The sequence below is a fragment of the Dermacentor silvarum genome, chromosome 9 (genome assembly GCF_013339745.2).
Source record: "Dermacentor silvarum isolate Dsil-2018 chromosome 9, BIME_Dsil_1.4, whole genome shotgun sequence".
Taxonomy (NCBI): Eukaryota; Metazoa; Arthropoda; class Arachnida; order Ixodida; family Ixodidae; genus Dermacentor; species Dermacentor silvarum.
The window spans coordinates 84,302,121-84,329,338 of record NC_051162.1 but is presented as its reverse complement, the minus strand read 5'-3'; the positions used below and the strand labels follow the sequence as shown (position 1 = coordinate 84,329,338).

The 27,218-nt window shown below is 44.5% G+C and overlaps 1 protein-coding gene and 1 long non-coding RNA gene across 2 annotated transcripts; one reads left to right on the top strand and one right to left on the bottom strand.

The window, feature by feature from the left end:
• Positions 1–1,824: 1,824 nt before the first annotated feature.
• Positions 1,825–14,614, top strand: LOC119463690 (female-specific histamine-binding protein 2-like). The gene is made up of 5 exons (XM_037724515.2): positions 1,825–1,978; positions 8,470–8,648; positions 10,262–10,341; positions 10,771–10,854; positions 14,385–14,614. The coding sequence occupies exons 1-5, from the start codon at positions 1,859–1,861 to the stop codon at positions 14,531–14,533; spliced, it is 612 nt and encodes a 203-aa protein (XP_037580443.2). The 5' UTR covers positions 1,825–1,858; the 3' UTR covers positions 14,534–14,614.
• Positions 14,615–18,467: 3,853 nt separating this feature from the next.
• Positions 18,468–25,902, bottom strand: LOC125940414 (uncharacterized). Its single transcript, XR_007463637.1, has 4 exons — positions 25,837–25,902; positions 24,998–25,045; positions 22,382–22,449; positions 18,468–18,587 (listed from the first exon to the last, which is right to left on the bottom strand). It is a non-coding gene; the product is annotated as an uncharacterized LOC125940414 (long non-coding RNA).
• Positions 25,903–27,218: the final 1,316 nt, after the last annotated feature.

Here is a 27,218-nt window from a genome sequence, read left to right as displayed (position 1 = left end):
GTTTCCTGTCTGCACTGGGACTCATACGAGTTGGATGACAGTGGGATCTTCGTCGTCTCTGCTGATGTCGATCTTTGCTGAGGCGTTGCATGCCACTCGGGGTAGTTGTCGGAAGATGCGTGCCGTGGTCGGGGAGACCGCAATATTTGTCAAAGTTGTCGTGGCCTAAACAAGATGTCAGTGGTTTATATAAGATAATAAAAATTTATACATGTGAAGTTTGACTCTTTCTGGTAAAACGCACCCTCGACAGAACGCACGAAATCCTGAATCAGCTGGAAAGCAATGTTGCAGCATGCGCAGTCTATGGCATGTGTTTGTTCTAAAGTTGCGCCTAGATATTTCAATCATGGTACTATCTTGATTTCTTACTTGTTAAGCTTTAACGGTACGGGGGAGGCGATGTTTGGATTTCTAGGACTAAGAAAATATATTTTGTTTTGGAATTGTTTATTGTTGAAGAATTTACAAGTGTCCAGGACCTTCATCAGTACCTGATTGGCATCGCTCATAGATTTTTATTACCTCGAGCAGTTAGACGTACCCTTGTATCATCAGCAACCATTACATACTCCTCAAATCTCAATATTTTTATTGTCATTGATATAAATGCAAAATATCAGGGGCCACACATAACTGCCCTAGGGCACTTCCGCTGAAAGTGCTTGTAAATTGGAGGCGTGATTTTGGTGACAACTGTCTGCTAAGGGCAGATTATGTAAGATTCCACCAGTTGCAGAAAAAAAAATGTCGCAGTTTCACCCGAAAGGCGAAGCATCAGTTGCGATAGCAAATTAGTAGAGAGCTGAAAGTAGTAACGATAGTAGCTTTATCAGCTGTATAAACTTGCACATATAGTAGCACCAGCAATGCGCAGAACTGTTGTCGACACCGTTGGCGTTTTGCCCGCGTTCGCACAGAACGCGGCCGGCGTTGGTGATTGTTGCCGGTGCCTCTGGCGGCGGCTCGGAGGTTTTCGACATCAGAACGGGACACTCGTCGAGCAGCGTAGGGCGTCTTTACCACATTATCGCCTGGCAACGTTTTTATATAAATACGCATTTGGTGCCAAAGATAAACGTCGCCTCCTCTTCCTCCCACCCGTCCCCCCACGGCCTTTCGGGCGACGGAAGAAGTCGCGTTTCCTCTCCGCCGTGCGTTCGCTCCCCGTGACAGCGCGTCCCTCGTTCGCTTTCACTCGCATATACAGCATACGGCGCGCGGCGACGATTTCATCGCCGTTGGACGTCATACGGAACCTCACGGAGGCGGCGACTGCGACGACGACTGCAGACGCCGACTGCAGAAATCCGCTTGCAGTGTCCATAAAATTGCTATACCAATAAAACGCCTTCACATATCTAATGTACGTGTGGTCCATTACACCTAAGCAATGAACAAATTTCAGCATGGCACATAATTTTTTAAAAGGATCCTTTAAATTGTTTATCAATATATCAGTTCATATTATAGCCAAATTCCACTACAGCGTGTATTTAAAAGGTTTTGTTATTGTAATGACGATCAGAACTTCTTCATCGGTATGCGAGAACATTATTATCACAGGGCAATGTCTTGTCTATCTGTACTTTTATTCTTGTAGCGCACATTCAATAAAATGACGTGATGATCGTAAGCTATTCATTCTGAAATGACACTTTCTTCGTCGGTGATCACCTCCTCTACTGTACCGATTGTAGTTAGTACCTGCTGCTCAAACGTAGAGAAAAATATGTTTGTGATGGCTATTATTCGAGACATTGTTGATTGATGAATTATTGTGTAGCTCGCAGTCCTGACTATATATTTCGGATGAGGAGTTGCTGATGCGTTATTCCGCTTTGGGAGTGATATCAAGATGCAGGTAGTGCTGGTACTCACCTTCGTCAGCGCCGCCCTCGCCACGTCTGCGAATAATGGAGACAACCCGCTCTGGGCAAGTGAGGAACTGCTTGGGAAATATCAAGATGCCTGGAAAGTAAGATACATTTTTTGGCTACGTAGAATTCAGATACAAGCCTTACTCCTCATTGCAATCTTTGAAAGCATATAAATTCTGAGAATAAGGATATGGCTGGATCAGTTAAATCCGTAGTATACGTCACGTAATACTCATATCAAGACTAATTATTGTTTTATGCAGTTGAACAACTGATGCTGAACATCATATCTTGAACACAGCAGACGTGCACGATAAACGATATCTTTGTACAGTTTCTAAAAGCGCAATCAAAATATTGCCGCAATGTTATGCTCTGAATTGATTCGTTTTGTAGCATTTTTAACACAATCTCATAATTAGTCTCGCAGATATTCTAAATTTTGCAACGCGAGTTGTGTTTCCTCTCAGCGAAAGCAATAAAAACTGACTTTGTAGTAATCAAATATTCTTTTAGCCAACATTTTAAAGCGACGCTTTCTTTGCATATCATCTCATGGATTTGCACATGTCGATTGATCTGTAAGTCAGTCAAGTTCTCGATATTTACATTCCTCTGCTTGTAAAAAAAAAAAACGCTTAACCTTGCACTCGGCCGCGCAAAGCTTGAAACAGCGAAGCTGGCGATCGTAGCCCAGCATTTGCCGGAATGGCGCGCGTGCATTTCATCTCATTACTTATGATGATGGTAATGTCTTTTCGCGCGTCTCGGACTTACGGCTGTCACGGCGTGTTGCTTAACGCAGCTTGCAACCCCGCACCGCGTTCCAATGCCGACATCGCGTTCCACCGCGTTGTAATGCCGACAACGCGTTCCAGCAGACCCGCTCCGTGAATGCATGTCTCTCTCTTTCTCTGGGACTTACGGCCGTCATTGTGTGCTGCATGGCGCAGCTTGCAGCACCGACACCACGCTCCACTACGTTGCAATGCCGACAACGCGTTCTAGCAGACCCGCTCCTTGAATGCGTCTCTCTCTCTCGCTCTCATTTTATTTATCTCTCTCCCGAGTCAAGGGTTGTGTAATCGCCTCGACTTTCTCTCTTTTGTATGTTTTTCTTTCGTCTTTAGAGTTGGCGCTGAGCCGTGCTCCCTCAAGGGCTGCAGAAGATAGCGCCAGCCTTTCCCTTTCCCTCAAGAACCACTTATCATCTTTAGATTCCCCGCCCCTTCCCCAAGGCGTTGATTCGTGCTCCCTGACGGGCTGCAGAAAATAGCGCCTCATCCTGTTCACATCCTGAATCTCTCTCCCGAGCATAGCGCGCAAAACCTCTTCTTCACCTCGCAGAGCATTGGCACAAGCGCGGGCGAACGCGCCAGCTGTGGACGAAGCCGACGACGCTCGAACGCAATCATATGGTTCGCATAAATGCAATTTATGCGTGAGCGCCTGTATAGCCTAGTGGTTACGACGGTCGCCATGGGACCATGGGTGCGCGATTTCGATTTCTGCCTCGGCAAGAAAGTTTGCTTTCTTTTGATTCCTTTCTTTATTGTTGATGAAGATAGTTGCCTGATACGAACCACAAATTACGGCTGGCGCAAACAGCTTCGCTTTTAAAAAACAAGAAAAGCAAAAAACACAAGGAAAAACAGACTGCCCTATGACACGTTATCAGTTATCGTACCAACGCCAACTATCTCTTTCTCATGAACACGGCATGCTGGTGATGATTATGGTTGCCATGAATTCTATGGCATATACACACATCGAGGGATTGACAGGGATCATTTTGCGTGTGTAGTTTATAATGTATGATTTCCATTCTATGGCAAATAATCACATGAGGGGATTGGCGAAGAAGCAGGCCATATACCAGGCGCCCGTGCCATTTACATTGTTGAGATGATTGCCCTGTTTTGATTTTAATCATCATTTCCATGCTACGGCAGATGCTCCAAGCGCCAGATCAGTGAACAGTTGGCGGGTACATTTCGAATAAATAAGAAGAAGCTAAACAATACAACGCAATACTAGAGATGTCATCTTGCGTAGCACATGCGCGTGTGGCAGCGTACGCCAAAGGCCCATAAATCACACGAGCACAATTGAAGGGCTTCCTCAGCATCTTCATAAAAACTTCGCGTTATATAGATTCCAAAATGCGTGTTCGATCTGCATGTAAGTTTTCTGAAGGTTAAGCGAGCTGATTATCGAATCAGATACACATTTTGTGCGTAGCTTGACAAATTAGAAAATGCGCGCGAATGAATATGAAAAACAGGTTAAAATTTTATATTGTTAGCTGTTATACACTTCCCAACCTACGCGCGCTATGGACGCTGCTAAGTAGCGCCACTCCATTGGGCAAACGAAAAAAATCGCCGCCCCTTCCACACCGTGAAGACAGTCGGACAAGGAAACTGTGTTAGTTACACCGACTGTTACAGCTGCATGTGTCACACATGATGCGATTGCGTAAACACAAGTAAACACAGATCTACAACAATATGTTATAATATACTGGAATGTTGCGAGGTGAGAAGAAGCAGCGACTTCCGTCCCACTCGACGAGTGTCCAGTTCTCTCGTCGCAAACTATAGAGCCGCCGCCAGAGGCATCGGCTGCAGTCACGGACACAGCGGGCGTTCGGCGCGAACGCTCGGAAACGTGGACGGCGTCGGTAGCAGCTCTACGCGTTGATCAAGGTGGGCTAAATATTTTCGCCGGCGATCCGCCGCTCGCCGGAAGCGGCGAGTGGCGCGGACCAATCAGGGCGCGGTCGCGTCCGACTTCCGGCCGCCACATTTGACTTGGCTAGCCAGCCAAAGAACATGGTGACGAAAGCTGCGCGAATCGCGTACAACGATCGGCTGATCATAGCCGTCCAGGCGCGACCAATATTATGGGATTGCTGCCACCCAGAGTACAAGAACTCACGGAAAAAGATCGTCGTGTGGCGTTGTCCGGACCGGTTCACAGCGCAGCTGGGCGTTTTCTGCGACTACTGAAAGGATGTGTCCGCGACCTTCTTGAGCAATTACTTCGAGTGCAAACTGGGAACGGATGTTTGCAGAACGCACAATTACCGCAGCACCTCTCATAAAACCGCGGATATCGCGGCTACGGTACAGTACACTGTAGCTACGGCATCTGTGGCTACGGTACCGCGGCGTCTGAACACGATTGCCACTGCACAGCGTGGCCAGCCCCAGCAATTATTCCGCGTCCTGCAGTCCATGTTTTGATAAAAAGTGACAGAAATTGTCAAATGGACATTAAACCTAGATAATAAGTCGTTTTATTTACCGCGATTACATAAAAAATGGTTTAATTGCAGATACAAAGCTATTTTTTCACTGCATTTTACTGGGAACGAAATCACGCTGTTCTAGCAACACTGAAATCGTGTATCCGAAAGTGCGCGCCGCAAAGAAACATCTTCTCTTATCGCCTCTCCTCCTCGTGTACAGCGTGGCCACTCATTGGTCGCCTCCTCCCCCTGCACGCCTCTCCTCTTCTGCTGGTGATGCGACCTGCCCTCCCCTGGCGCGGCTCTCATCTTCTCCTAGTCACGTGACCTGCCTGGCACCGGTCAGACGGCAAAGAGTCGACTAAGAACAGCTAGGCTGTTAAAGAACCATGAAACGGTTTGGTCAAGTTTTGTAGACGCGTAGGGTACAGCTACAGTAAAACATTCGCGTCACAAATTAAGTGAAGCGTCTTATATTAAGAGAGCTACGGACGATTACAAGTTACCTTCCTCCCTAGCCATGCATTTCTTCCTCAACTCGTTCGCCGAGCGGTCGTGGCTAAGCTCCGCCTTCGCTGGCTCTACGTCATCTTGTGAGGTGAATTCGTCTACTTCCGGTTGTCTAGGAGCCAGCGCGCGAAAGCTCTCTACAGTAGGCTCTCTACAGCCAGCAGCAAAGTAGAAAAAACTTGATTACTGCTATATTAGCTCTGTGTTTGGTTGAATTTTGGGCCGCCAGGTAGCTGCACCTTGCAAGTAGTTCACGTTTGCGCCTCCGTTCATCAAGTAAAATGCACAGCACACTTACGCTTACCCGAATACCGGACACGCCAAACCCTGTTGTGGTACTAATCCTTCGGCGTGAAGTTACGGCCGCAAACTCGTAGATGGTGGCGCTGTTTGGATCCAACCACACCGCTCGTCTGCTGCCTTGCAGCGGGGCACAATGTCGCAGCTTGACGTGTCGACGATTGCTACGTTTGCAGCCCACAACGCAACAAAGGCGAACCATGGATCTCGCAAAAAAAAAGAAAGAGACTAACACTGACCGCGCAGCTCTCGCCAACACGGAGCACGTCGTAACACAAGCAGACGACACTTGCTTTGGGCCGGAAGTGCTTTTAGTGTGGTGATACGTGTGCGTGTGAATTCTCCTTCTGTTACTTTCTTTTTATAGAAAGAAATTAACTAACATCTAAACTATTACGAACAACATTTTTTCACCATTATGTTAGAAAAATTATCGATGCCGCGCCCTGGGCAACCTCGCCCTACTGACATATGTTCAAATGGCGTCATTTGGTCAGGGGCGGCTGAAAACTCAGCCGAGTGGCGTGCTGCTATCGGTAGCAATGTACTTTGTTTAAAACAATATAATAAATTACACGCTTTACCTGGAGCGCTTAGATACGTGAATAATTGAGCAGAAGGAGCTACTCTAACGACTCAGTAGGTTTGTACAAAATCGTCTAAATTGTTTCAGGGTCCCTTTAAAAGTCGCCTGGCTGCGTGGTTGCGCAGGTGTGTTTTGTACAAGAAAACGCACTCCGTAATTCTGACTCAATTGCATTTGTTCGTGCAAGCCTGCCATTCAGTGCCACATCAGCATCAAAAACATGAAAGGCTGGCACTTACCAGTGATACGCTAAACATTTGGGCAAGTAGTGCGAAAAAAAAAGAAGAGGAGAGAAATGTTTTATGTTTTAGCATGCGACATTTTTATCCGCCTCCCGCTGTCAGTGAAGGATGCTCTGGCATGTAACTGGGGTCCCTTATGAAAGGGGACACTGGGGCAGTCTTGCTAGATACCACCGCTGAAAAGCATCATCGCGCAGGTGTAACGAGTGGTGCGATGCGACGTGATATCACTGCATGTTATAAACGAAAACGCGCTCAGTGCTAGTTTTCGTCAAACACGGCATACAAGTGGGAAGAAACTCGCCTGAAAAGACGCCTCACAGGTACCAGGAGAGACGATTTTACCATCGCGTCGCGCGCCGAAATGACGGTGGTGTCGCTGAGGTGTTTAAGCCCATGAGCAATTCAATACTAGTCACTCATGCATCTTGGAGCGCTGTCGAGTGCAATCCTGATCGGGTGCTTCTACGCGGCAACTTTCGGCTGCCATTTTCCAAGATACGGAAATTGTAGACCTGCATCGTAGGCTGTCGTCTACACCTTAATGCTGCATGAGCTCGACCAACTGAGTCCACATTGTTGGACCATGAAACAGCTACCATTCTCGATGATGGCTGAAAACTGTGGTCGATCTCGTGCATGATCGCGATGGAAAGGGCCTGTGTTGCAGCCGCTATTATAGAACGACCGAGAGCCAAAGCGAATCAAAGCGCTGCTTCCCTCATCTCGCAAGGCAATTCGCGGAATCAAGATGCGACATAGTACGGTCCCAGTCCTAATTTATAAATGGGATACCGAATCATACACCTGCGCTCAACTGATTGCAACTTGATGCTAGAGAAATAATAGCGATCGAGCGCGAGCTGTTAAACAAACACGAGCAAGCACAATGTACGTCGCACGCGCAAATCAGCCGACGCTCACTGCGTCACTCAAAGCACATCGAAGAATAGCAGCCGCAGTATTCTCATCGCCACGCGTAAACTGTCATGTCTGAACTACGGGCCGAAGCAGCCACGCTGCCGCGTATAATGGCAAACATTCGTTAAAACGGAAAGCTTTCCGATAAATTTGATTCTGCAGAGTGCGGTGATCCATCTTTCCCTACGTTCCTGTTCATACTATTTACGCTCGGAACTGTAGAACTGGACAGGTGGCTGCATGCACGAGGTGTTTTTGTCACTGCTGTGGTAGTTCATAAAGTAACAGTGCCGGTCAACTTGGCTATGCGACCGCAGTACCATCGTGAATCAATGGTTCTATTCAAGAATAAACATGTGACGTCGCGAGAATTTTATTTTATAAATAGGAACATATAACAAGTCTCAAGGACTGTAAGTAAACTGACCATGCCTACTTAAAAAAAATTTTGTATTTCCCTTCGTATTTTAGGGATAAATATTGGTAGCGACAGTAAAGTATGGAATATTCATTTCGAGAAACTTCATACTACTGGCAAAAAGCCCTACTCTGTCCAGCGTTTATTATCATTAGCTTAGCAATAGCATCTATTATAAAATTATGCGGAAATATTCCGGACGGCAAAAAATTATTCCATCAAATATCACATTATACGGCAATAAAATTGCTTTGGCGTTCTCGGTATTTATACGAGAGTGAGCTTATTACAAGAAAACATGATTTGTTTATTTCGGTTGAGATCTTTTTCCTCTTTTTTCTATCTATCACGCTTTTCAGAGCATCAGTCAGCCTGATTCGGTGACTTATGTCCTCGCAAAGACAACCTACGAGAATGACACAGGATCATGGGGAGCCCAGTTTAAGTGCCTCGAGGTACAAGAAACACAAAAAAGTAAAGAAAACTTTACCGTTACATCTGTTTTCACGTTCAGAAATGCCTCTTCACCAACCAAGTAGTAAGTACCGCTACATATCACCTAAAATATAGAAAGTCACTCGGAATACGTTAAATTTTTTATTTATTTAACCACTTAATATCTTCATCGTCGTCCCGTTGTGTGCTTGTATTTGTAGGAACGGTATCAAACGTGATAAATTCACGTTACTAAATGCTTAACACTAAATGGAAATTGGCACACCATATATGTACAATGTGTAGATGAAACATTGTGACGAAATTTGGGCAGATAAATATTGCTTTCTTTGTGATAACTATTACATTACTGCCTATTCTTGCGTCATTGACATCTATATTTAAAATATATTGCGAAATGGTTGTTCGTACTCCTTCCGAGCGGACTAGTTTGGGGAATATTGTGGTAATTTCCAATGTAGCAGCGTATTAAGAACATGTTCGTACGCTACATAATAATTATTTCACTTTCATTCTATTTGTTTTCCTTTATATTGTCATGCAGGAAAAAAGCCAATTAATGATCACGTCGTTACATGTTGTCCTTCTGCATCGGTAAAATTCTACCATTCTGATGAGCACGGCAGCGATACTACTACACTTTATAGGATAGGATAGGAATAAACTTTATATGTTCAGCGGTTATGGCTGTTGGTTCCCGGGGCTAGGCTGCCAGGGGTCCATCGCCGGAGAAAAATCTTCCAAGATCCTCTTGATGTCGGTGTAAACTTCTGATGACAGCCACGGATATTAACACTCGCTCCCTTTGGGTGGACGTTGCAAGCAACAGACGTTTACGTAATACAAAGATTGGGAATTAGGGCGTAAATAAAAATGACCCATGTTATAGTTTGTTTCACATTCGCAGAAGGCAATTTTTAGTAAAGTACTATTTCATATTCACACGGTACCAAGGCTAAGCACAAGTATGCATACTTATTGCTTTATAGCTGCGCTAAAGTCACAAGAGTATCATCACTGGAATAAATTATTAGGCTCATGCATCTACGTAGCGTACAATAGAACCTGAGAAAAGTCCTCTCACGCAGGCATGCAGGAAGAAAAAATATCATCGATGCGCATAACAGGCGAAACGGTGATCTGAGCAACTTGTTGAAGTACGCAAAATGTGGCTCGTAGGTTTGGAGGCCGCCAAATTGCATTAAACATTCGAATAACAATTGCATTACGAGCCATGGTGTCACGCAGGTATGGAGAAATATAAACAGATCTCACTCAATGGCAGCGCACACTCGCTGTCAATCTTGCCTCCACTAAATTTGCAGAGGCTTCCGCAGCAATTACACAAGAAATTTCCTCTGAAAAAAAAACGAACCGGAAGATTTATTAGGGAACGCCTTGCAAATATTTTGCTCAAATACAGAACTCGGCCATTTTAATTTTCATTTATAAGGTCCCACGACATCGCTTTTTTCGCTGTACTTCACAACGCCTTAACAGAAAAGAATAAAATTGATTATTTATTTTCACCATCATCATTGATCTGAATTACTTTATGTGACTTTTTACGGCAATACATAGGCTGGGTTTTTATTTACGTTGTCATTATAGGTATTAGGTCTTGTTTTCACTAATTTATCAGTGATACCTTAGTTTTATTACACTTTCGCTTCATCTTCCTCCTTTTACCTTCAGTTATAACGTGTCAGAAACAGTGAAGGCCGTTTTTCAATATGGATACAAGAAAACAAGGAATGCCATTGAATACCAAGTGGGTAAGTCTCTTTGAACACATTGAACAACTAAGCTTAATATCTAAAACCTAATTAGGAACTATTTAAGGGATGGCAAGAGTATGCCAGCGAAGACATACATAGCTTCGGTGGCACACTCGATTTTTTTTACCTTTTCTCTGGGACCGTTCTTGTTGAAAGTGAGGAGACCGCTGAGCAAGCCTAAGCATACACATGGTAATACTTGCATAAGACTGTATCGCTGGATGCAGTAGGTTAGCAGCAAAAATGCTACCAGTTTCTCACGAAAAACGTATAGCCCTTGTTCCTTCAAGCTCTCTTGATAAGTGGAACTATACATCTTTACTTATGGTCTTCGAATTCCACATCAAGGTTAAGCAAAGGCTCTTTTTTGAATTATGGTTCATTGCACAGCATTTTGCTCACGTGCATACATTTCTACACTGACAGGCGGTGAAAAGAATCTGACCGACCCGCTCATTTTCACTGATGGAAAACTATGTGATGTTTTCTATGTGCCTTATGCAGACAAGGGTAAGTAGCTATGTACATTTTATTATTCTTGCATTTACGTGATACGGTAAATGTGCACGAAATTGGCCAAGCTTGAAATAGTAATTGCCCGATAATGTGGGCCTAATACTGATTCAGATGCGAAGACATTTAGCGACACGCGTAAGTGACACAAGCCCTAGATTTTACATACATTTTGAGAATTTTGAGTGAAGCTGCATGGCGGCTAAGGGGAACGTCTACCTCCACCATATAATTTTGCATGTAGCTGATGTCCGAGGCTATGTACAATTTATTTACACGGAGCCCAACGGAGGCCCAAATGGTGACGCTGTAGATGTAGATGGAGCCTTGGAGTTACTGGCACATATCCACTCTGGAGGATTGGCCAAGAACCGGGTAGTTTGAAATAACAATCAGAAGGGAGATTTATACAAGAATACAAACATAAATGTGGGAATATATACGCATCTGATAATGAATAATTGGAATATATCAAATGACTTGAATAGAATAAAGCAATAAATGATGACTTAAAAAAAGAAGTAGAAAGCAAGTCATCAAATTTGTAAAAATATTTCGGTACCCTAAGCCGTGATTCTGTCATCTAAATCTTTCTGACCCTGTAAAGTAACTCTGGATGGCATCTACAACCTTTCCGTCGCTGTGCCCAAGGGTAGAGGCCCCCAATGATAGTAAATTTTGAACATTTAATTCTAATCTATGAAGGCGGAACGGTGTTTCTAACGTTCTTTTTCGCAATTCAGAATATCTTTGACAGGCAATGAGAAAGTGATCTAATGTTTCATGTTGTCCACAATAGGGACAGTTAGGTGAGGAAACCAGACCAGCTCTGTGTAGGTAAAAATTTAAAAATGGAATTCTGCAGCGTAGTCTAGTGATTACGACTTCAAGTGATCGCGTTTGACAGAGTTTGCTATTCCAATAATGCGAAAATTGCTGAAAATCTGACGAGTTTGTTAAAGAAGGGGCGTGAAATTTACGCACCATCATTTTTCTTCGAAATCTAGCCCCTATGATGAAAGCTGAAATCGGTAGGATATGAATTACCGGGCCATTCAGGGACGCTTTCGCCAACGAATCTGCCATTTCGTTTAGAAATAGGCCCATATGCCCTGGTGCCCACACCAATCTAATCAAAGCTAAGTGAGGGGGCACTAACGATCTGAAAGCTCGCAAAACTGGGGAATTATCGGACGTTGTGAGGGAGGAGCACAGAGATAAAGAATGCGTCACGATCACTGTGGAACATGTTGATGTATTGAGTTTACGGAGGGCTAGAACAACAGCTAAAAATTCCGCTAGAAAGATCGGTACGAAGTCTGGGTGGCGAAAAGAGAACGACCAATCAAGAATAGGAGAAAATATTCCAATTACACACTTTTCTTCATTTTGAGAAGCGTCAGTGGTAATAACTGTCTCGATCGGAACGTGCAAAAAGCAATCATTTAATATTGAGCTTAGCATGGGGTAAGATAATGCCTTTGATTTTTAAGGAAAATATCATCATACTGAATTTTAATTGAATTGGTGTTGTAAACAACAGGACTCACCTCACGAATTTGTATGTTTATTTGATCTAGGAGAGTTTGAATAAAAATAATTTTTGGTGTGTGGAATCGCGGCCAGTACAAGCCGAAAAACAAGTCCGGCTGGGAGATGAAAACTGTTTGTGAACGCCTTATAGGGGATTCATATAGCCTTAAATATGACTGCACAGCTAATAATCGAAACCTCGTAACAAGAGATATGGCATCCTAGCTTCCAGATGCAAAACTTCATTTGCTACAAATTTAGGTAGCCCTAAACATAGTCGCAAGGCCTGCCTCTCCAGAAGAAAGAGGGGGCGAAGTTTATATGCAGGAGCTCCAGAGTACAGTACGCATCCAAATTCCAATACCGCTATGGTGACGCTATATCAAGCGGGAACACCTCGTCTTCCTCCTCTTCAGTGCAGCCACATTGTGGAGGCTGTTCGACATCAACATTGAAGGGGAAAATGAGCGAAGGTTTGTCTGCGTCAATCACTGAATATATTGGGAAATCACATTTTCTTGCCACGCTCGTGGGTTCTCTGGTTCTCCAGACGCTTCTACCTTGCTTCGGGAGTTTCGGTGCCTCGTTTAAACGCCATGAATTGGCCACTTTGTTGCTGCAGTCGCAGACGCTTGGCCACGTCTTTTTCGTCGGTCGACTCCCGCCGCCCGTTGTGCGCCCGCGAAGGGCTGTAAGACGAGGCTTGCTACAGACAGAAGCGAAATCCAGGCTTCAGGGCTACAGGGATATTTTTCGCACTGAAAAATATTTATACATGAGCACTAGACTATATGCCGCACGAGCCCAGTTTGTCAGCCGTAACTGCAAAGCGACATCACCGTGCGTTCCTAAAGCACTACACGGAAGGGTCAGGATCTGCTCTTCGCTAGCAATGACAGTTGATACTCGTTTGGTAGCAACTTGAGGAGAAATTCCTTTTCGAGCCCAACACTGTTTGTGCAGGCGCAACTTGCGGTCCCGCCGTCCTTTGTATCCAGCTGCTTGCCGCTGTTTGTCGGAACCGCGCACGCGAGAATTTCTTCCACCTTGGAGACGTTCTTGATACCATTCTACCAGAAATGTACACAGGTGTTTGCAACGCTCTCTTCACATTGCGCGTGAAAGCCTCACAAGGTATTTCATCACGCAAGTTACGTGCGGCGTGGCGTTTATACCCGCGTCCGAGGCCGCGTTACATTTGAAGAGCGCATTTTCGACGGCGCACAGAGGTACATCTCCTCTTCTATTGTCTTATCAGTCGTCGCCACGTGCTTTGAGCTTTGTATATACTCTAAATGGAAATTCTGTAAGCACTCTACGTCGCGTGTCGCCTGATTCGGTACCACGAGCCCACGTTTTACGGCTCAACTCGCGAAGTCTTTTTTTCACAGCACGACCCTACGTATAGCGCGCGGTGAAAGACCACGTACGTCTTTCTCGCGTAACTCGCTCTTGCGTTGTATCTGATTCCACATATTATAGCTTTGCGGTTACGTAGAATCTACTACAAATGATGTATCAGACGAAGATCAAAGTTTGCCTGCCCATGTTCGTCGCAAACGGCGACACCATGCTGAATACGTTGAATTTCAAAGCAGGTACAAATTCATTTACGTCTTATAGGTGTGTGGGCTGCACACAATAAAATTTTGGCTGACTCGATTTTATAGCGTATACAAGCTATCATGTCTAAAATAATTTATGCTGATGCGTTATTTTCCAAACAAGATTCCCTACTCGGAAGTATTCTGCTATATAAAAGTTTCCCTGTTATGCATTTTTAGGCAACATTGTTTCATTTTTGTTTCCTGCTGCTACACACTCACGCTGGATCCTATTTTCACCGCTTATCTTGAAAACTTATCATTTTAAGTAATAAATAATTTTAGTGTATTTATATTGTTCGGGAGAAGTCATGTTGAAGTAGCCTTACAGTAACGGTGTACTATGACAAAAATTCTTCTAATATATGATTATGGCACCCATTGTTTCAGGCTGTGAGCTCTGGGTCAAGAAAAGCCACTACAAACAGATACCTGACTGTTGCATGTTCGTGTTCAATGTTTTCTGTGCGAATGGCAGAAAAACCTACGATATATTCAGCGAAGAAGAATGTGTTTATAACGAAGGTGGCTTGATTTAAAGACTCCTCCTCAATAAAATACTGATTTTGTAGCAAGTAGTACGAATAACTGAATAATAAAGATATTGTAGAGTGCAGCAAGTGTTGGCATTTACGTGTTTGAAATAACGCTTACATTTGGGCTTTGTCTATGCAAAATAAAGGCTTGAAAAACGTAACTGCTGAAAGTAACCAATAAAAAAAACATCTCACAACTTTTCGTTTTATGCGAAAGAGTGGGTATTTTGACACTAACAAAGCGAGGGCTTCTCTTCCTATTTTGCTTGGATTCGCATGGCTGCATTGTGCTTTTCGGTCGATCGCTATCTCAGCCGATAAAGAGTAAATACATATGCTAACGGCATTTGTAACAACCAGCGAAGTGTGTTTCGGCTTAGTTAAATTGGCGCACAGGCATCTCTAACGCAAAACCGATCTGTTTGTGGATTGATGAAATATATCTACCGGATTTCGGATATACTTTTTGAGGCGAAAAAGTATATCCGAAAGACGAGCAAGTCGAAAATTTACAGCACATCAGAGCGATAAAAATTTAAACATGCGCGCTGGCCGTTGCAACATGACGCGAGTGCAGACAAAACAATAAATATAGTGGGCCAATTTGGCTGCTTTTTTTGCTGTCGAATTATTCCGACAGCTGTAAGCAATGTTGACCAACTGTTGTCGTCCTGAGTTCGGAAACAAAAATGATATAGCTGCTGCGGCACCAACTATTTGCTGCTCTGGAAATGGAGCACCCCGCCCCGACACGTCATGTCGGCTTCTTCAGACTACTGATACACACTGGCCGATTACGTGTGCCATCCTTCTTTAGGCACCTTACATACTCGCTTTCCTGCATTCGACGCTTCGGTTGACATCGGACATTCGTGCGACCGAGTGGCACGAAGCCCCGGCCGCATACGACGTCCTTGCACGTATATATGTAGGCTCGCAAAACTTCCCCAGTCAAAAAATCCGACAGGCTGTCGGCTATATGTTAGTTTGGCCTGTCGGCCTGTAAGCCTGTGGGCTTGTCAGCCTGTCGGTGTCAGCCTGTGTAGACTCATACGGCAACAATTCCTTGTGGGCACGGGGTCGATACATCCAGCAGGAACCTTCGTCAGTAAGGGTTATGTCAAGATCTAAAAACTGCAAGCTGTTATCCTTGGCTAGTTCAAAAGTAAAATCTAAACAGCACGGCAAAGGCTTAAACAGCACGGCAAAGGCTTTTACTTTTGAACTAGCCAAGGATAACAGCTTGCAGTTTTTATATCTTGACATAACCCTTACTGACGAAGGTTCCTGCTGGATGTATCGACCCCGTGCCCACAAGGAATTGTTGCCGTATGAGTCTACACACTCCAAGACTGTTAAACGTGCGATTGCCACTATGTGCCTCGAATCCGCCCTTAAAAATTCGTGCTGTCATAAGGCACAAGAAAGCTTTGACGAACAGATTTTGAAATTGAGGAAGGCTGGCTTCCCTTGTTCGGTTGTAAGTGCAGTTTCGGAGGCGTTATTGAAAAAGGTGAAAAAAGAAAGAAAAAGAAGCACTGAAGAAGGCCAAACATTCGAAAAGAAAGCCAAACCAGGGGTGATTCCGTATTCTCACAAAGTGGCGCACAATCTTAAACACGTCGCTGTCCAATACAAAATTCCTGTGGTTTTTTCCGCACCCCGAAAACTTGCTACTTTGTGCCGCCTGATTGGTTCTCATAACTCAAAGAAAGCAGGGTGTTCCATTAAACATACGAATCCTTTTGTGAAGTCTGAGGAAGGAGTTGTATACCGTATACCACTGAAGTGTGGGAAAGAGTACGTCGGCCAAACTGGCCGATGTATTAATGATCGCCTGCGGGAGCATAAGCTTTCATTGAAATATGGTTATGGCTCAAACCTGCCTCTTCATTGCAAGGCCTGCGGCAATGAAAATAAACAAGCATGTGAAGCAAGGCTTCAAGATACTACAATCTTGTTTAAAAGTAAAGACTCTGTGGCACGTGAATTGTTGGAGGCCAACCAGATTAGGAAGAGAGGGGAAACATGTGTCAGCTCCCCGTCTCTGAATATATACACAAATGAAAGTGTGTTTTTAGATAAGTTTTAGATTCGCCATTTCCTTCATGCACATCTTCAGTGTTCTCACGCGTGCGCATTCATACAATCAGTGTTCCGCCTTTTTCGTCCCCCCCTCTCCCCATGGCTATATATTCAACCACCTTTGACCACAATAAACAGTTGCAAGTAGCGCCTGTCCTGTCTTTGTTCCTTCCTAATGTGCTGTCACTGTTGGCGCTTCATCTTTTGAAAGCTATGCACCAACTAGCCCCACAACGTGTTTTACTGGAATACCCCTGATCCACCAGCACGACATCCTCGAAGACCAAAGAGACAAAAATACAGCAACCTAAACCCAGACCGTACAGGGAAACAGGCCAGGTACTGGCTCTTCTTACAAACACACATCATCATCAACCTATATTTATGTCCACTGCAGGACGAAGGCCTCTCCCTGCGATTTCCATTACCCCTGTCCTGCGCTAGCAGATTCCAACTTGCGCCTGCAAATTTCCTAACTTCATCCCCCCACCTAGTTTTCTGCCATCCTCGACTGCGCTTCCCTTTCTTGGTATCCATTTTGTAACCAATGATCCACCGGTTATCCATCCTACGCATTACATGGCCTGCCCAGTTCCATTTCCCCTCTTAATGTTAACAAGAATATCGGCTATCGCCATTTGCTCTCTGATCCACACTCTTCCCGTCTCTTTAAGATAGACCTAATCTTTTTCGTTCCTTCGCGATTTGTGTGGTCCTCCACGCATATCCATACATCCAAATACTTTACAAGATGCATACACCCTGCCACTTCCCTTGGTGGGCCAAGTCTCGTCCACGTAATGTGGATATGTAAGCAACGACTTCCAAATTCTAAATTCACCCCCTAACGGCGCAAATTCCAAGCAACAGGCAGCGGGACGTTTGGCTTGCTAGCGAAAATCTAGAGAGCCAGAGAGCTCTTCTCGATCAAGCCCAGCAAGCTGCAGAGACCAATGGAGCTCTAAACTGAGGCACCCACCCACCACCCAAGACCCTTAAGAGAAATAATTTAAGTTTACACTACTACTGCTAAAGAAAGATATTGGCTGACTTAATTCAAACTAAAATTTTCTAAATTTCTCAACTAATTCAATATATAGTGGTCACCTATACTCATGTTGGACCTTTTTTATGTAAATACGGTAAGCACTAACTCCACAAAGAAAGGTAGAAGTGCTAAGCTGGTAAGGTCAATATACAAAGTCTGTCCCAGAAGTTTGAGCAGTTCATGTCACTACATTCTCTGCCGCGTTTTTGCTGGCTCAGTGCACAAACTTTTGGGACTAGCCCCGTAGCAATCAGTACCAGTAGCACTACCTTCTTTGCGCATCAGCGAGTTTCTCCACCAATTGCCTGCGCACTTCTTTCAATCTTTTTTTTCTCGTCTTCCGGCATGACACGGTTGCCCATGAAGATCCGGAGGAGGCCTGCGCAAGAAAAGCAATCACGAGTACAAAATTAATGAAAGCATCTAAACAATAATTTCCAGCATGCACAGTGCAAGTTCCCAACAATATGCCCACGGTTCAATGAAATATTTTTGCAAAGCTGCATTTTCAATAACCAAACTGCAGATTACTTTTTCATGTTAACTCACATGCCTCAAATTCTTTCTACAGTTTTAACATGAAATATTTCAGTAGCAGACGATCGCAACACAGTGCTTTAGCACTAGCTTCGCTTTTACGGTGGCTATTTGCATGTGCCATCTATACATGAGTAGATCAGTTCATTAGAACAGTATGTTCATATACTTTTCAAGGATGACAACTTTTGTGGTGTCACGGCTGGTCTGGCCTCAGTCCTTCCCTTGGATCGCGACTTGTTGGACAAAGTCCCGGTCACGCTTCTGTTAAGCTCATCTGGCATCCAATACGTTGTGGACGCCATACGGCAGAACATAGTCAGACGTAGACCGCAACAATGTCCCCCAAGCAGCCTTTTCTATTCATTGCCCGGATCCAGCATACACCTGCAATATATAATAACACATACATAGCTTGTAGCTAACAGGTTTTATACTGGACGATATACACTATGCATTTTCTCAACTCTACTGTTTTCTGGCATTCTGGCCATTTATTAGTTGTAGTGGGCTGACCTGCATGAGCAGAACGAAATTATACAGTAAAATTTTTAAAACTCTTTTAGACAATCCCACATAAAAATCTCCCAAGCATAAATAGCAATCGCTGAATTTGTTAAATTGACAATGATCTGCAAGAATATTCACTGCTATCTATAGCTCGATGAACTCACTAACATCTACCTTGACATTGGGTAGCCGAATTTCAAATACATGTGTTGTCTGTAGGACCACTCTTTATTTTCAGGTTGATCTGTGCGGTCACTAGATGCAATATAGAAATGTGCACAAGCATTGCGTTCCAAGGACTGCATGATTACATAATTATGCCATCAACATTAATGTACACATACAGAAAAAAAAACCTTCACACAAGTGACATGGCTGAATAAACGTACACTCGCCAACTGAAGAACACACGTAGCACGCCTGCCTGGCAGTCCTTGCAAGGAATTTTATAGACGATGCCGGGGTATTTTTCTTTTTCGAGGCAGTCTTTGACTCGGACGAGTTGTTTTAGCTTGCTTGAAGGGATGTGGCAGATTTGTACACCATAATCTTTGAAAATTCTTGACATTGACTCGCTCATGCCTCATGCATAGGGGAGAGCCGCCCGTTTCCTTGTTCTCATCGGCCTGATGACACGCTTTTCTTCAGTCTTTATAAACTGGCCATGGTAGCCATTACTGACCAAATCCTGCGTCACTCTCTTCAACTCAGCTCTGCGTGCATCAGTAGTCGAGCACAATCGGAATGCACGGGTGAACAGTGTAGAGGCAACAGATCGTTTGTGTCTAACGGGATGGGCCGAATCAAAGTGCAGATATTTCCCTGTGTGCGTAGGCTTCCGATAAACGCTTATTGAAAGGCCGGATGCAGTACGTATGACTTCAACGTCAAGGAAAGCCAGGCGACCATTAACTTCTTCTTCAACGGTGAATTATATTGTGCTTTGAAAAGAGTTCAAGTGCTGCAGAAAAGGTACGACGTCTTTGCGGCAGATAATGGAAAAACAATCGTCGACATACCGCAGGAACAATTTTGGAGCGGGCTGGAATGTCGTGAGGGCTTTACCTTCGAGGGCTTTCCAAAGCACAATAGAATTCACCGTTGAAAAAGAAGTTAATGGTCGCCTGGCTTTACTTGACGTTGAAGTCATGCGTACTGCATCCGGCCTTTCAACAAGCATTTATCAGAAGCCTACGCACACAGGGAAATATATGCACTTTTATTCAGCCCATCCCGTTGGACACAAACGATCTGTTGCCTCTACGCTGTTCACCCGTGCATTCCGATCGTGCTCGACTACTGACGCACGCAGAGCTGAGTTGAAGAGAGTAACGCAGGATTTGGTCAGCAATGGCTACCCTAGCCAGTTTATAAAGACGGAAGAAAAGCGTGCCGCTGAACCCCCATCAGGCCGATGAGAACAAGGAAACGGGCGGCTCTCCCCTATGCACGAAGCGTGAACGAGTCAATGTCAAGAATTTTCAAAGATTATGATGTACAAATCTGCCATGTCCCTTCAAGCAAGCTAAAACAACAACTCGTCCGAGTCAAAGACTGCCTCGAAAAAGAAAAATATCCCGGCATCATCTACAAAATTCCATGCCAGGACTACCAGGCGTGCTACATAGGCGAGACGGGAAACTTTAAAAGAAGGCTACAGCAGCACCGCAATGATGTAGCCAAAGGACACACGGTTTCCAGCGCCCTAGCAGAGCATCATGAGAACACTGGTCACAGTATTAACTGGCATTCGGCTTTCATCATCAAAAGAGAGAAGAAATTATCCCGATAGCTTCTTGAATCATTTTGCATACTACAATCTACGACTAACACAATGAACCGGACACGGGGCCCCCTCCCTGAGTTGTACGCAAGGGCCTTACGTCTTCCAACGCATATATAATAAAGATCACCATGCATTCGTTCATTGTGAACAAGGCACCCGTAGTGGGTGCCAAAACGTCAATCTGTTCTTTTTGTGTTCTTCAGTTGGCGAGTGTACGTTTATTCAGCCATGTTCTTTCCTCGCCAGACAAGTTTTCGTCAAACCCTAGATTTCATCACACAAGTGACATTACCATAATAAAGGATTAGTCCACCAATTATGTTTTCTCGCGCCGTTTTGGAGACCTGCGTCACTACGAGCGCAGTGCACCATCTAACTTATAGTAGAAGTACAATTTCATTTTATATAGTTATTTCTTCTGTGTGGCAGCAATTTTTTTATGGGCTTGGAAGACGCAGCGAAAATGGCCATCTCCACAAGCACCGAGATCGCTTTATGGCGGCTTAGTTAGAGGAGCCATCAAGCTAGTCTCGCACAGAACTGTTTCTTTATGCCCACTATCCCACTGCTGTCATTTCTGCACACTCTTAATTTTACTACCACCAGCAAATGCAGATGATCTGCAAACACTTCTCGTACATTTGTATGCATTGAGAGCAAGCATAGTTGTGCTTTCATGGGACACTGTTCTACACAGGAAATTGTGGCAATAGTGTTAAGCAACAATAAACACAACTAAAACATTTATGTGAGACAAAAAAAACCAGAGCAATCATATTACCAGGGTCAGATTTTCTACTTGGCCACTCCAGCCAATCAAAAGTGGCTGCAGTAGAGTGCTGTAAACTGACCCCTTTTCATTTATTTTGGTATGTCTGTGGTGTAGCAAGCCAATGACAACAGCACCAAAGGGGCGTCATGTGCTCAGCCACTTGCGGAAAGCAACATGCGATCATGATGCTGCATGGCACAGCTGATTGACATAAGCTGCCTGCATACATAATTTATAAGAAGAAGCCACTGCCGGCTTAAGAAGCCTTTCCCAGAAATGCTGCCACACAGGCAAATGCGAACAGGCGAATGACGAGTGCCACGTTTGACTAGTGGATTAGGATCACATGGCAACGTCACCCAAGAACTGTCTCCTTGTCCTTGATATGTACTGTGGGCACCTTACTGACAGCATGAAGGCTGTGCTCTCCCAAGCTTGAATGGACATCGCTATTATACCAGGTGGCATGATGGACCAGCCTCAGCCACTTGACGTCTGTATCAACAAGCATTTTGAGGATGGATTGCCTGCGGAAATACTTCGCGATCTGGCCGAGTGATAAAGCGTATAAGCTAACAGCAACAGGTTGTACTAAATGCACATAACTAACACAAGTGGCGAGCTGGGTCACTGCAGCATGGGACACACCATGAAGCTTGATTGCATGCTTTCAAGGAGTGCAGCATCTAAAGTGCACTAAATGGCACGAAAAATTGTCTGCTCTTTTATGCTGCCAATGATAAGAAGGTAAGCAACAAGGCTAGCAGCAACAACAACACTGCATGGGCTGGGACGGGTCGTGACTAATAAATGCTGTTCGCGTTTTATGTCTGTTGCCCTAACTTGTCCGGCTTACATTCAAGAAAAACACTTTTTTCACCGGCTTCAGACCTTCAGGTGCTGGCTTAGGAGTGAGACCGGCCTAGATTTGAATAAATATGGTACTCGGCCATAAATCTAGTTCGTGGATCATACACAGCTACTTACATCCATAAAGGAAAAACAAAAGGGATATAGCTCAGTTTCTTTCCCCACTCTGAAATGTACGAGCCCTTTCAGAACGTAAATGTAACATCGATCCTTAAAAAACAGTTCTATGACTTTTAAAGTTACCTTTCCGTCATCTCTTGAGGATCCGATGACAACATCGATGGCCTCTCCAGTGAATATGTCCATGTCAGCTACAAAACAAAATGTACAACTTTTCCCTTGAATTGCCAGGTCTCATAAAAGGTAAGGATTTAAGACTTCAAAAGCAATATAGGAGTCCCATGCTATCGAAAGAGCATAATGTAACCATTACACATTGCCGGGGTATATAAACCAAAAATGTCTGTCAGGAACATTGTGTGGGACATACCACACACTGGTACCTTGCAAACATGACCTGTACAATGACGCTGCAATAATACATAGGTAATTATTTCTGCCTACACTCAAGGAACTCGGGTACAGTCAAACCTCATTAATACGTACCCGCTTAATGTGTAATTGCAGTTTAAATGTAGTCGCGAAGATTCCCCCACCCAGCCCCCATTGAACCCCATGCCTGACCGCTTAAGCCGTAGTCACTCATTTGCCATCAAATTGTTATTGCATACTATTTTCCTTCTAGTTCTACACGCACAGGCACAAAATTCGGCAAAATTTCATGCACTGAAAAATGAAAGGTGAAATCGGTTGTACAATATTGTAAAATGTAGCATTTCTCAAATTTTTAGATGGCATTTTTTCTCTTAAAAAGGGAAACCATACGACCTATATCCTTTATGTTTGTATATACTATGTAATAAGAGTTACGTGTCCATGTTTCGTTTATGTTGCTTCACAGATACTTTCAAATTTGAGAAAAAGCACTCCGCATGAAAATGTAGCCTTCACCAGTTGGTCTTTGGTAGCTTTTTCTGGTAAACTGTTAGGTTCTGTTAAAAACAAAATTCAGTTGCATGCTTTTGAATGGCGTGCCCACCATATCTATTTGGTCAAGAAAAAAAAGTGAAATATACAACCGGCTTCGATCTCGTGAAATTTCTGACATGACCGGGCATGAATCAATGTTAGCATGAGTAGGCGTCAGTGACATCATAAGAGCAAATGTGAAAAAGTGCAAACGGTTGCAAATCTATGATGATGAGTGCCTATAGGCTCAAATGAATGGACCTTTTTCCAATTCAGCTATGCACATGGGCATGCCCCAGCTGCATTACATGCCGCGCCGCCATTATCACAGGGCAGGTGTGCGAAGTGAGTGCGTGAACCCTTGCATGATCCGCGGCAATTTCCTGAGCTTGAGTTGCTGATCAATAATTTTTCTCGTGTTCTGGGCAAGAATATTGGTTAAAGGAAACACTTAGCTGTTTGTGGGAAAGACTGCAAGCACTTTTGTCGATGAAAAGACTCTGTGAACTAACGCTCGAGCGATAGGCGCAGCGTTTGCGACAAAACTCATGCAGGCACTTTCTGTACCGTCGATTGCACAAACCGGCGTGGAATGGTGAATATTGTACTGAAGTGGAGCGCACGGTCAAATTAAAAAAAATACCCCATGTTATCAGTGAGTTATCACGCAATTCTTGCTGAGTGAGGTAAGCCTGCGTTCTGGTAACAGCATGATGCTGGCGCTGTGATTATTGGACTTCTCGCCATACGACCGACTCGGAAGTCACGGCGATGTTTTAATCTACGGGTATGTATACCGCACGGATTTTACCATTGGCTTAAGAATGTGCTACCGCATGCAAGCGGAAATAGCTGTACGGTTACATGGGGCCAAACGAAAAGAAGAATTTCGCCACACAGCCGATCAGAATGCATCGTGTGAGGCCAAAGCGACACACGCGTGGTGCCGAATTATGCAAAACTCGCGAGTCTTACTTTTTGCAGGCAAATGAAGCTTTATGCACCTGACAAAACAACGTGTTGCGTCCACTTACATTCTGCTTACCCCCCCGTACTGTGTTGCGTTCACTTAGTCCCCAGTACCATGCCATATACGATACATATCTCGATATAAAACAACACTTGCCCTGCAGTGCACTCGCAGTATGTTTGCAGAAGTTTTGCATGTTGTTTGTTCGTCATGGTGAGCTGCTTGCATGCCCGCTCTTGAGGGCAAGCTCGTATGCACGTGCATGCGTCTATTGACCGCCTCCTTCAAGTCGAGCCACTCAAAACGACGGTCGAGTTTATCCTGAAGAAATTCCTGCCACGGCGCGTTTCACGCTCACACCTGCCTTCGCCAGTTGAGTCAAAGTACTGACCAAGCTGCTGAAGAACAAAAGCCGGCGCATCTCTCAAATCTTGGTTACAAATGGCCTGCACATCGCATCAGCATGCTGCCATTGCATCAGTAAATGTAAAATGTGTTATTGCTACATGTGAGCAAATACATGCGCGCTAGAGCAGGACAATGAGAAGCTGCTTCAGCAACACAAGCGACAGAAGAAAAAAAAGCAGGGACAGCCGTCGCAAGAGACTGCTTGGTCAAACGCTACCATGCTTTGCGTAGAGGCGAGAAGCGGTGGGAGCGTGTGTGTGTTGCCCGTCAAATTTAGTTGAAGTGACGGCCGCTAGAGGGGTCGCTTACTGGAAAAAGGTCCATTTGTAAGGTAGTGGCAGTGAGTAAGCACTGCTGAGCGTGGACGAATATCAGTGAGTGTGAAGTACTGCACAACTAGAAAAAATTGGTGCTTGAAACTGAACAGTGCTGTACAAAAAATGTACTCTTACCATGCTCCTGTGACAAAGGTGCCATAGAGGCCATGGCAGTTATAATTCCTGTAAAAATTACACAATAAGATGAACACAGACATGGAAGTGCAATTTGAAGTCATAGAAAGCCACACACAAATGTCTTCATGCACAAATATGCACTACATTGTGTCCACTGCAGAGCTCACTTCCTTTGCAAAAAGATGCAATGCTCTTGTAAGGCCTTCAACAAGCCTTAAGTATAAACCGCATGCACGCGATCTTGCACGCGACAGCGACAAGTGACGTGACGGAGATGGCTGTCGCATTTGCTCGTCGCCTACAAGTCGTACCACACGCGAGCGATGACTTTGAGCGCTGTTTCCCCGGTGTTGCTGGTATGAGGGCAGCAAATACGCACCGTAACTGGTGTGACGCATGCTCTATTAGTTTAACTTGATATGTTTTACTGTAAAGAGCACCATAAATATTTATTAAGGTCTTGCACTAGGTTCTTATCTTTGTGCGTATCAAAATTGAGTCATTCGCTTGTTCCGTGCGACAATCGGTTGTACTTGACTGATGTACATCCTGTTCTGGCTTCGCGCTATTGGCTAGTCGCTCATAGAAAGTCGTTCCGGCGACGAGTTGTAGATTACCAGAACCAAGCGATCAAGCGACAAGAACGAGTGATCAGTTTGCGCGACGGCTTGTTCCGTCGCTCGTCGCCGTCGCGCACAAAATCGCTCGCATGCGGTTTGGGCTTGGGTAAAAAATACTAGCATGTAGCGCCATTTTTTTACATAAAGCACAGCCACATGACACAAATCAGTAACAACATATAAATCTAAAATCTTGTCAACTTTCAGTTGCCATACCTTTGGTGCTCTTGCCCTTTTCTAAGGACAGATTTCTGAGCCTTTTCGACGTGTGCAGCACCATTTTTTCAGTTTCTGCATTGCATTTAACAAGGCATTACAAAGCTGACACTGCCGACAGGCAGCAATGTTAGGTGATAAACATTCAAGTGTCATAATAACAAATCAGGCCAGAATATCAGTTCCTCTGGTCTCCCCCTGGCATTACTCTCGTTTCATCCTTTCATGAATGCAAAGCATTTGCAAGCGTGGCTCCCACGTCCACTACACGAAGATACCCGTTCATGCAGTAGACAGGTTATCATATGGCATATGTTTTTCCATCAGACTAAATATGGAGCCGCTTAACATTTACGCCCAAAATTATGTGTCCAAAACCAAAATTCTGCTGCTAACTGCCAAAAGCACACATTTGCGCCGATGGCCCCTCCTGCGAAGCAGTGTCTACCTTGAGCGTCCGCGGCAGTGCGTGCTGCACCCCCTCCCCATTTCATAACGCCGACCCTTCCAGACATATCGCAGACTGCCCGAGACTCTAATCAAAGGAGAGATACGTCTCGAGCAGCCAGGCCTAAATCCCAAAGTCACGCTACGAGATAGCGCCGGACATTTGCTTACTGCACAATGAGCGGGACAAAGCACATGCCGGTGAAGAATAAATCGTTCGAAATGTTAGTCGTATAAACATTTAAGGTGTGCTTATTAACGAATGAGTAGAACTTACCAGCCATGTGCAGCACTCTGTCGCATCGCCGTTCCACCACACGTCGTAGAGGACAATTGGATCGAAATCCACGACATTCTCTGGGTTAGTTTTGCACTGCGGTGTGCCTGACAACCGCAGTGGTCATGTCCACTTCATATTCAACGAATACAAGCATCTCGAGCTTAACACAGTGCAACGCAGTCGTTCTCGCTTAGATGACAGCTGTGGCTATGGCCGTGGATTCTAGGGATGCGGATTGGCATGCGACTTCGACCCCACCCCCCACCACTGCATCACCCAAACCAAACCAAAACAGAAAAGAAAAATACTACTAAAGCAATGCCGTACAACAGTAGTGGGTGGAAGCATGGAGGAAGATAAAAAAACCTTTTTTTTTCAAGTTATTTCCTTCCTCCATGGGTGGAAGGTACAAAGTTGTACAGTTGTACAGATAAGAAATGTTGAGAACTGCATCAGGCCTAAGCATTCTTAAAATGACATCCCAACTCATGAGAGTAATTATGAATTCGACATCGATCGTTTGTGTGTTTTGTATACGTGGTCAATGAACACGATTGTTGGCGTTCATTCATTTTGCCCACTGCGTCATGTAGAGTGGCATGATCAGATTTCTCTGAGCGCAATAAAAAAAATTTCAGCGCACGCAAACTCGCAC

Coding starts and splice junctions, on each gene's coding strand:
- LOC119463690 (XM_037724515.2), top strand. CDS start 1,859: ATGCAGGTAGTGCTGGTACTCACCTTCGTCAGCGCCGCCCTCGCCACG. Junction 1,979..8,469: donor AATATCAAGATGCCTGGAAA/GTAAGATACATT, acceptor CACGCTTTTCAG/AGCATCAGTCAGCCTGATTC. Junction 8,649..10,261: donor GCCTCTTCACCAACCAAGTA/GTAAGTACCGCT, acceptor TTTTACCTTCAG/TTATAACGTGTCAGAAACAG.